Below are 11,485 nucleotides of genomic sequence, written 5' to 3'. Positions count from 1 at the left end.
TCTTATTTTGTGTTTATTCTTTTTAATAAAGAAAAATGGAACTACAAATGTTTTTAGTACCATGTTGGGCGTGGAATATTTGAACTTAAAACCTCCAAGTAGATACAAGTGTTAATTGAGCTTGATGGCACAGTGTAACTATATTTAATAACTCTTTTTTGTTATTTGTTTTTATCGAAAAAATAAACATGTTTGATAATTGTTTTTTTTTACTTGTGATTTGAAAAAATTGTATGAAAATCTATTTTGAATTCGAATACAATTTTTTATATTTGACAACAATATTGTGTTGTATGAAAAAGAGTCGAATGCAAAAACAATATTTCATCCAAAGTTCAACAATGCATAGTGGAGATTTGTTTAGAAGAAACTTTAGAAAATCAAAGTATACAATACCTCAATCAAAGTTGCCAAATTGTTATATGGTACACACGATGTAATTAATTACCTTATAGTTTCAATCAACTTGGTATAAAAGCTAGACTTGCCCTTACATTATATTACAGAAGAAAAAAAAAGTCCCATCTGGTAATAACCTAAATACAATATATGTATATGTGTATATATATATATATATATATATATATATATATATATATATATAATAAATGTTAGGGTAATTATTATGATAATTTCCAAGCTTTACCACTATGCATAGTAAAACTTTTCATTCTTCCAAAAATCATGACAAGAATAAGAATGAATTTTCCCTTTGAACTCCATCTTCCAGCAAATCCATACCATGCATCTTTGCAAGAGCTATCAACTTTAATTTGTCTTTTGCAGCTATACCCACTTGAGAATCCAACATTTCCATATGCACTGCCATATTCAACCATTTTTATTTTAAGTAAATCAATACACGAATCGTTTCTATTCCTACGTTTTGTTTATTAGATCTCTCTAGATTCCAAAATGTTACAAACACTTAGTCTTCATATTTTGAGTTTAATTTTAATTTAGTACTTAAGTTTCAAAACGTTATAGTTTTATTTTCGAAGTCTAAGCTTTGTTGTAATTTGGAATTTTCATGTTCCAAGAATATTTTTAACTTTGATTTAAACCATTTTGTGACCTTGTTAAAAGTAATATTAAAATTACGACTTTATGATTATTTAAAACAAATTAATAGACAGAATATTTAGTGAAAAATTTTGAGATTAATAGTGTACATGATTTTCAAAGTCTAGAGACCAAATTGAAACCACCGTTAAATCTCAAAGGTAAAATTGTAACATTTTGAAACATGAAAATTGATTGAAACTAAAATCAAAACTTATTAAGCACTAAAAATGAAACACATCTTCAAATCTAAAGATCAAATTAATAGAAAATGTTTTTTTTTCTATAGTTGACTTTTAATTAGAAGTTACCTGATGACTTCAATGGTGATGTTGAGGACAGTAAAGTTAAGAGGATCATCTCTCAATTTTTGTTTCTCAGTGATGCATAAGAGAATGATAAAAATGGCCAAGTAAGAGAGCTGTGAGAATGTGAATAATTCCACCAATTGTTGTCTTCTGTCCTTCCCATCAGTCATTGAAGCTGTCTCTTTGTAGTTCCTTATGGGTAAAAAAGTTGTGTATGGTGGGAGATACCTAAAAAACATAATGATAATAAGTAAATTTCATGTTTTTCTTTTCTCTCTTTAATTACCATTTAATTTCAAAGAAGAAGCTAATATAATTAAACATCCCCAACTTGAAAAATATGAAATGTTATCTGTTTTAAAGTCATATTTTATCTTCTTATTTTTATTTACAAAAAATCACTATTATGAATATGACAAATTCCAATATCTAAGTGGGTTCCTAAAGAACATATTCAAAACTACTTAAAATTGGTCACTTTCATTTACCAAATACCCTTTATCTTCACCTCAATCAAATATTTTATATCATCCTTTTACGTGAGAATTCTATTTCAACCACTAAATTCCAATTCCTATTTTACCAACAATTCACTTAATAGCTCAAACCCAAGAGATATATGGCTTTATCTTTCAAATCTCTATACGTATTATATTATACTAAATATAAAGATTCAATTATAAATTTGATCTCTATTTAATTCGAAGAAAGTTAAAATTTAGACCATATAGTTTTAAAACTTAGAATTTAGACTTTATGGCTTGATAAATCCCTCAAAACGGACTAAATTCTAATGATAAACTTTTTCTAATGCTCTAGTGTTTTTTTAGTTCAATGTAAAAAAGTAGAAGATTTAATTAAACTTTTAACCTTATGAATGACGATAAATATTTTAATCATTTAACACGTGTAACAAATATTTGAGAGTAGATAGATTTTAGTTACTTTTGACTCTCACATCAAGTATTTTTTTTATTGCATATCATTCACAAAATTTTGAGGCCAATAACATTGCAACACTAAGATAGTGGAATAAGAATAAATATCTTTATGGCTTTTAATATGGCATGGATGATTAGAATTATAGCTTCGTTTTGATGCAAATGAATTAAAATCCAATAACAAAAAATACTTATATATACAACTAAAGAAATTATAAAAAATGACAAATTGATAAAATATTTACGATACATAATAAAATCTTATATTTTATACAATAAATATTGATGGACACTAATATACTTCTATCAGTCTATTGATAGACAATAATAGAAGTTTATCAGTGTCTATCATTGATAAAGCTAAAATTTGATGATATGTTGTAAATTTTTTAGTTTATCTTACTATAATTAAAAACATCCATAGTTTTAAATAATTTTTAAAAATATTAACAAAATACTATAATCTATTTACAACAGACCACGTCAAATCAAGATAAACTATTAGTTATGTCTATCATAATACAGATAGACATAAATGTAATTTATCGCGATTTATTGTCGGTAATATTTTGTTATATTTTTAAATGGTATATATATATAATATATATATATATATATATATATATATATATGTATGTATGTATGTATGTATATTAACAGGCTAAAATTGGGGCAATTTTATATTTTATTTTAAAATTGTTCCTAACTATATTCTAATGTATTTTAATATTCAAAGTTTAACTGTCCACTAGTATTGGGTGACTTGTCTCTATATTGGCCAATACCTATTTGACACATTTAATATATAGTTATAAGATTCTACTATATTTTATTACAAGTATATAAACTCATAGATATGCATGCCAATAAAGTATATTGTTCCATATAGTGAGATTGTGACATATTAAACAAACTTACACTAAGAATTCTTAAATTTCACTATACTAACACAAAATCTTTATTTATAATTATTTTGAGGGTACGGAAAAAGTAAGTGACCTTTTATATATAAATTATAAACTCACTGGTTATTAAAAAATTTAAGATTACTTTTACATAATAGAGGCTATATTGACACATTTATGTCTATCAATACATTTGTAGACATTTACATTAATAAAATCTGAGATTTTACTATAATTTTTAGTTTGTAAATATTTTCTCCGATTTGCTATTTACGATAATCTTCCGAGATTTAATAAGCTTTTATATAAAATTTTATAAAACAAAATAGAGGTGGAGTACTATGGAGTTCCTTTTTGAAATTTGAAATATTAGTCACCTAAATTCTGTTATATCCCTGAAAAATTCACTTTGAAATTTGCATTCCAAATCATGTGATTTTGAACATAAACAAAGATAGATATCTAATCCTCCTAAAATCACTTTTAAACACGAATTTAATGTTTGTGAATAATTTTGAAATATTTAAAATTATTTTTGTCATAACATTTCTCTCACAATAATTTATGATATGTCCAATTTCAAAATCCGTTTCAAACATGGAAGAAAGAAGAAGCAAAGGGATAAAAGGAAAGGAAAGAGTACTCACATCATGACAACAAAAATGACCAAGATGGCCTGCGAGATGACTGAGATATCCACGACGGATTCTCCGGTATGTCTTGAGTTGATGACCTGAAAAAGTGAGGCCACAAACTTCTGGTAGGGATTCAGGCCATCCCAAATTCCGCCGGAGTTGTTCCATTCCAATGAGCAAAATATAATCAATTGAAAAACTATGAATCCCGCCACCGTTACCACCAGAAACCCGCAACGGAGCCCCGACAAGAGATGGGAATACCCCATCTCCGAGTCGTTCTTCAATATGTATCTCCACTCCTTCTTCCCCGTCACCTTCGCTGCCGCCATTATCACCAACCGGAGACCCACTGGATATAAGCAACCTCCCAACAATACCTTTTCAAGAATAAAATGAATAGATTATTTATCGTAAGGTTTAAATTAGTAGGAAGAAATTAATAACGTTGTATTATAAGTAAAATCATTGTAATTTTATCTAATTCTATAGTTTAGAAAAGAGTAATACTTTGCAATTAATTTCATGCATACATTTTAATTTTGAGGGCAGAATATTAAAATAAAGTTTGTCAACTTGGGTCTGCTACCTACCACCAAATTTTATTTTTGTTTCAAAAGTGGAACATCGAGGATCTATCAAGTTGATGGTCACTCAACTTAATATTACTTTTAACTTCACCCATCTTGATTTAGTATGTTAGTGCTTGTATATATATCATCATTTTTGTTATATTTATTTCTAGATTGATAGTTAAATTTTGATTTACTCTTCGAACGAGTTTTTGAACATTTAATTAAAAAGGATATGTATAATAATTTTTCAAACTATTAATCATACGTGTTTTTAGAATTTTCTTGAAAGTTTTAATCAAGTGGGTTTGAAGCTTGTGAATAAGATGCATCTTGAGTTACTGCACCTATTTAGTCTTTCTTTCTAACCACACTATAAACGTACTTAATTGCTTTTAGAAAAGAAGAATAAGTTTGACTTAGCTTGTGATATTTCAGGAGAATGATTGGACGAGTGGGAGAGATAATGGAAAAGAATAATAGTCGCACGGTCCCATTTTTTTAAAGAAAAAATTATTAATTTAAATTTTATGTCTAATGGAACATTAAACTTTTCATACCTGCGGTATGAGGATGAGCAAAAGGCCGGAGTTGTTATTGAAGGCGATCATATTTTCATTAGTAGGTATGAACCCACAATTGGTAAAAGTAGAAATCGTACTAAAAATTGAAAAAGTAAGGTAATTGATGCCTTTGCTTTCAAGCACTTGCTTTGCATGAGGTACCACAAGAATGTATACGAAAATGAAAAAAGAACCAAGAATATTTGTCCCCAAAAGATATCCGATTATCGTATGACCCAAAAGCTTTGAACACGATTTTGAGATACCCAATTCATCAATGGTGACCATCGTGGATGACGATGTCCCACTTCCCATCTCAATGGACCGAACCGAACCGACATGGTTTTTTTCGTTCAAATATTTGAACCGACGAGAGAGTTGGAACCCAACGGCGGAGACAAAAACCTCACCGCCGAGGAACATGAGAGTGGTGATGATGAGAAGTTGGAAGTTGGAAAAAACTTCCATTTCGACGACGGACATGCTTGATACCGAGACGGCTGAGACTGAGGTGAAGAAAAGGTTGAGGTCACTTGGGGAGGAGGAGGTTCTAGTGTTGGTGAGCTTTAGAGCTCCAAAGCCAAAAAGTGAGATGGTTATGAAATAGGAGAGGTGAGACAAGAAGTGGTTGGCGGCTGGCAACGGCAAGCGAAGAGATGGAGGAGATCGGAGGAAGTAGAGAGGTAAGTTCTTCATGGTGGAAGATGTTGCCGGCCAGGGGAAGAGATTTGAAGGAAGAAGGAGAGTGAAGTGAAGGGGATTATAAAGAAGTGAGGAAATTGTATTATTTGATCCTCAAGGAATGTGATTTTGTGACTGTGGTTGGGTTAAGAGCCGTAGAGATTCGATAAATTATTTTGGTTTTTGTGATTTTGGATTACTTACTTTTACCATTTTGTGGGGAGGCCGCCGCCACCCCATCAAAGTACCACTACTTATTCACATGGTTGGAGAAAAACCGAGCAATATTTAGATTCATTTTGAATTGGCACACTTCGAAATAAATATAAAAAAATTTTAGAATACAAGAAAAAATGTTTTCAACAAAAAAACAATTGTTATTGAAGAATTAGATTAGGCTGCATAGAGATTAAAGTTTAAGATGTATCCAATTTTTTTCAAAAATATTAATCGGTAACATTTCTAGAATTAAGTATATTTGGTTAATCATGTACGTTTTAAAAATAATTTCGAGGGAGTTATTTAGAATAGTTTAAAATGATAGTTTAGTTTAAACTTCTATATAAGTTTAAGAGATCTGAGATATATTAGTGTTTTCATACTTTAGTCGGTATCGACTGATAAATTTTTTTAGTTGTTTTTGTCAAGATAAATGAAGAAGAATTTGGATTTTAAAGGACATAAGACATTTACATAGATAAATTTATAACATGAACAAGAATTAGTAAGCTCCTACGAAAGAATTTGTAACCTACCATGCAAAAATATGAGGTGGTATATTTATCATATCTTAATTAAAATAATTATAAAATAAAATTATTTATTTAATAATATGGAAAATGTTATAAGGTAGAGCATGTTTGCTTTTGTTCTTTTCAAGGACATAAAACATGAGACGTGTTGGAACGTGAACAAGTTGTTGATGGCGTTAAAAATTATTTTTTTTTCAGAAAATAATATTATATATATACTAGATTTTTTTCAATAATTCAATAAAGTGGAACAAAATTAATTACAACATCGATTCATGGGTTGATCTTCAAGCCAAACATCAGATACTTTTGTTCGTCGTGCATTATTACATGTTGACTAGCTTGTCGATGGGAAAGTTGTAATGTCGTCAACAAATGTTTCAATTTCATTGTTAAAATCAAATAGTCTCAACCATCAAAGTAAAGTTGATTTAAAGAATATAATCTTCAAATTAAATCTATTTTAACCCATAAAGAATAAATCCATGATTCTTCTTCAGTTGTAATAATATGTCAAGAATATAGCAACAACCTTGACAAGCTTAATAATACTAATAATGGACTTATACGTCTCCCATGGGTGAAAGGAAGCATCAAAGTTAAGCTTATACAGCACGCGTGTCTAGGGCCTAAGACAAAGTACTCGAACTTCTTCGCGTAGCATATTGTTTATGTCCATTTTCTCAAGCCAAAACTCTCCAGCCCAGTACTAAATATGGTCTAATTATATTGCCTGTAAAAGAGAATTTCTCTAGAAGAGGGAGAGGATAGGCTCCAATAATATACAAAGCACACATTATTATATTAGAAAACCCTTTTAATTTGTTTAATTTTTTAATAATGGATATGTTCTTATTCCATAGTAGAGATGCCAAATATATCTCTAGCTACTTTGATGCTCCATTGAAAAATAGAAGAAAGTGCACAAGGCAACATCTTGAACTGATCACTAGTTGTTTCCACATGTAAAGTTCATCAATTTAGTTTGCCGTACTACTTCATTCTTTGTATATTTTTCTTCATTGAAATCACAATAGCAATATACCTTTTTCTTTTCTAATGAAAGCTATGGTTAAGTATTAAATAATTACTAAAAAAAATTAGCAATAAAATGTATGTATATATATATATATATATATATATATATATATGAAACTGTTGCACAACAAAAATACGCTTATAGAGAAAAAACTATATTATTAAAATAAATATAATATAGAGACATTAGAAGAAGTAACAAAATATAAAAATATGGAATTTCTCAAGATGCTCTACTAACTAGCTCCCAAATTTTTGGAATTTCACCCTTATAATGTTTTTGTGTGTTCTTAAAAGATGATCCTCCAAAAGTCTTTATTTATAGGGAAAGAGACAAATAGTGAGTGGTGAATTACATGGACACTAATAGTGTGTAAGCTCGAGGCACATGGACAATAAATAGGGTGATAATGTTTTGACATATGAGAATGGACACTAAGAATGTATGTTTATACTTGTAGGACACATGGATAACATAACACGTGCGGCAAGTGAATGATCAATACCACTTGTTTTTTTTAAGTACATTCATGCATGAACATCTAATATTTTATCCTTTGTGTTAATAGTAGAAACTACTTTTTGAGTTCAGACCTACTCGACTTAGTGGCAAACTAAAAATTTGTAAACATAAATAAATGAATAAATTTCTTTTATATTTATAATCTTCGTAAATAATGAGGATGTTTTGGGTTCACTTTTCTACTTGAAAATGGAAAGATAAAAAAAAAAAAAAAGAACAAGAAATAATGTAAATCAAAATTAATATAAACACATAGATTCAACAAAAAGATAGAATAATATTTGGTAAGTGGTTGGCGCAACCACTTGAGTGGACTGTCTTTTCCATTTCATTTTGTAATGCACGTTCTAGTTACTACACATGGAAATTGAGATCCAACTTGTCCTTTAAGAGATCTTCTCAATTTGAAAAAACAAGAACAACATTAATCTAAGTGATTGATGTAGTCGTTTTGGATGCTAATAATTGTGTAAACGATACAAGTAACTATAAGGAGAGGAAAACAAACAGAAATATATTGGACATCCAGTTCAATGCAACACCACTTACATTTAAGGAGATTTTGGCTCAAGTGAGGAAATCATATATTAAACTCAAGATGGTTCATAAGTACAAAGTTTATTAGAAATAATATTCTGAAGATATTTTTGTTTAGAGTAGATTGAGTTAGTTTAGGACTATTTGGAATACTCCACCGTTGAACTTTGCACCACACAACACAAGCTCCCCCTTAGTGTGATCCTCTTGAATTTGTTAGCTTAGGCCTCCCCAACTCCTGTGATTTCCACATTCTTATGTTGTCCACAGTCTCTGCGACATGCGGTAAAGCGTACACATCAAATGCACATAGATGTTTCTTTCTTAGCACTCACCAACATTCGACTGGAAATGCTACAAACAATAGACCACAATCTTTGGTACACCAAAAATAATACACTCTTGATTGGTATAGTAGGTTGCATAAATATGAAGACACCTATGCGCTATAAACACAACATAATTTAGCATAACAACCAAATCATTACAACCCTGAAAATGGACTGAATCTCACAAATATCTCAACATAATAAGAAACACAAACAACAAGATCATGCCTTTAAAAAGTATTCAACAAATAATCAATAAAAATAAAGAAAAACCAAAGTCAAACACTATAACACAATTTTAATTTCTATATTTTTCTTGGCTAAGGCTTCAATTAATTCTAAAAATAGATAGTGTTTTCTTTGATTTTCAAATTTTGGCGGTGTGTTTTAAAAACAATAAATAAAAAATAGAAGGGAATTTTAGAGGTAGAATTGAATTGTAGATAGATTTAATTTTCAAAAATTTAGAATAAAAGATAAGGTCCGTAACCATTTTTTTATTTAATATTAAGTTTATACACCTTATTTTCATGGAAACTTTGAAGGTATTAAAGTACTTAGTACAACAATTATAAAAATAATGAGTCGAATCTCTCACCTCAAAGATAAAATTAGATCATGTCAATTTATTATTACTAAGTTAAGTTCACCTTAACTACATTATTATTTTTTAAAACAATAAAAGCGAAAGAGTATGAAATTTACAAATTTTTCTTTTTCTTTTTCTTTTTTTTTTTTTAAAAACAAGTTCACGATTTTTTTAAAAAATTTTAAAATTAGAACATACGTACAAATTAAGGGCATTTTCAAATATAACATAATAAACCAGAATATTTACAAAATATACTATAATTGTAGATTCTATTAATGTTAAAAACTTATAGACATTGATGAACTTTTTAATAGACATTAATAAAAATCTATTAGTCTCTTGTACATAATTGATAAAATCTAAAAATTATGTTATATTTTGTAGATATTTTAAGCAATTAGGTCATTTATAATAAAATTTCTATTAGTTAATATCCGAGTTCAATAAATTGATATATCAATGGACACAAATATATTTATAGTGAGATTAGGAGTTCAACTACAGGACTTTAGTGGAATGACCAGTTTGTTAACGAATGTTGATTGACTTGGTCTAAAAGAGTTTAGCCAATTATTCTCGGATCGCTTGAACCCATGATCTAAGGTCCATTAGGTTTCTCTGCTTGCTTATATGAAATTAACTTAGAACAATAATGTTGGATTAGTTCGAATTAGGCAATGAGAGAGAAACCAACAAGTATATGTGATATAGTGGTCAGTTATCAATTTTGAGATAGAGCTTTATATTAAATATGATTTAGGTATAAAAAACATTAATGCACAAAAGCTCAAAATCGATGGAAATGATAAAGTCGTAAAAAGTCAAAGGCTTGACTTTTGACTTTGAAAAATCAAACTTTGACCCGCGATATATTCAGATTGATTTGAATTTCGAGAAAATGAATACAGAATCATATTTGGGAGGTCAAAATTAGTGAATGAGGAAAAAATGGTTAAAAGTTAAAAAGTTGACTTTTGGTTTGAAAAGTCAAAGTTTGACTGACTAAAATAAAGAAAAGACCAAAGTGCCCCTTGGTTTAAGTTAGTGGGAAAAGTTGGATAATTCCACTAATTCTTAGTGGGATACATGAAAAGTCATGGTGATGATACCTGGCCCACTACGGGGAGTGGATTGGGAGTTGTTGATCAATTATGAAGTTTTTACATGTTGATTCTTTATAAAATGTTATGAAAAATTATTTTCAAAAAGACTTTCGAGAATTTGCTGAATTTTCCGACTTATTTTTCACAAAATTTGGTTAACACTGATGGTGGTCTCGGGTTCATGTTCGTGAGGAGATCACAAAAATTAGAAAGTATCATAGGTACATTAACTTCCATTAGCTCTAATTGAAATTGCACGTCAGTCCCTTAAATGGTTTAGATGCAATTAGAGTAAAATTGATCCATTTTCGTTGCGTATATCTATCGTATTCCATCAAAAATTAATATGCAATTTCATAATTGTTTAAATAACATAACTGCTGAAAATATTTATAAATATTAACTTTTACTTTATTTTAGTGATAGGTTTAAGTAGACATCTATCAGTGTCTATTATTGCTAAGATGTCTATCTAGATCTATCTCTGACGATAGAAAGTAAAATTTTACTATATTTGTAAATAAGTTAGTTCATTTTGCTATATTTGAAAATCACTCTAAAGTATACAATATTAAACAAAATTAGAAGTAATCCAAATAATATAAATTTTAAAATAATAATGTTCACATAAATTATAAATTAATTCAATATCAATAAGGAAATGATTGAAAATAATAAAATTCACCATGGTCACCATATAACTAAATTAATCGTTATATTCTGGTGAGATTGTCATTGTAATGTTTGTTTATAGGTGGTGTTCAGCAAATAATTGTCTAGTATAAAACTTATTTGAAGATGTCTTCACTGTCTTTTGAATCTTAACAAAAAATTTTAAATAAGTAATTTATTATTTTTGCCCACACGTTTATTTTGCGTGACTACTTCTGCCAACATAATGTCAACAATTTAGGCATAGGAACGATGATAGAGTTTCAACCATG

General features: G+C 28.8%; 1 protein-coding gene across 1 annotated transcript; it reads right to left on the bottom strand.

The window, feature by feature from the left end:
* Positions 1-371: 371 nt before the first annotated feature.
* LOC103494214 (sodium transporter HKT1-like) lies at positions 372-5,921 on the bottom strand. Its single transcript, XM_008455310.3, has 4 exons — positions 4,984-5,921; positions 3,864-4,231; positions 1,374-1,598; positions 372-822 (listed from the first exon to the last, which is right to left on the bottom strand). The coding sequence occupies exons 1-4, from the start codon at positions 5,680-5,682 to the stop codon at positions 624-626; spliced, it is 1,491 nt and encodes a 496-aa protein (XP_008453532.1). The 5' UTR covers positions 5,683-5,921; the 3' UTR covers positions 372-623.
* Between the last annotated feature and the right edge of the window lie 5,564 nt (positions 5,922-11,485).

The sequence above is a fragment of the Cucumis melo genome, chromosome 2 (genome assembly GCF_025177605.1).
Source record: "Cucumis melo cultivar AY chromosome 2, USDA_Cmelo_AY_1.0, whole genome shotgun sequence".
In the NCBI taxonomy this organism is placed as follows: domain Eukaryota; kingdom Viridiplantae; phylum Streptophyta; class Magnoliopsida; order Cucurbitales; family Cucurbitaceae; genus Cucumis; species Cucumis melo.
This window is presented reverse-complemented; position numbering and strand designations above follow the sequence as displayed.

Bases quoted from the DNA above. Each gene is read 5' to 3' on its own strand.
- LOC103494214 (XM_008455310.3), bottom strand. From the start codon at position 5,682: ATGAAGAACTTACCTCTCTACTTCCTCCGATCTCCTCCATCTCTTCGC. The intron at 1,599-3,863 runs GTGAGTACTCTT...TATGTTTTTTAG, and splicing joins GTCATTTTTGTTGTCATGAT to GTATCTCCCACCATACACAA. The intron at 823-1,373 runs GTAACTTCTAAT...TGAATATGGCAG, and splicing joins ATCACCATTGAAGTCATCAG to TGCATATGGAAATGTTGGAT.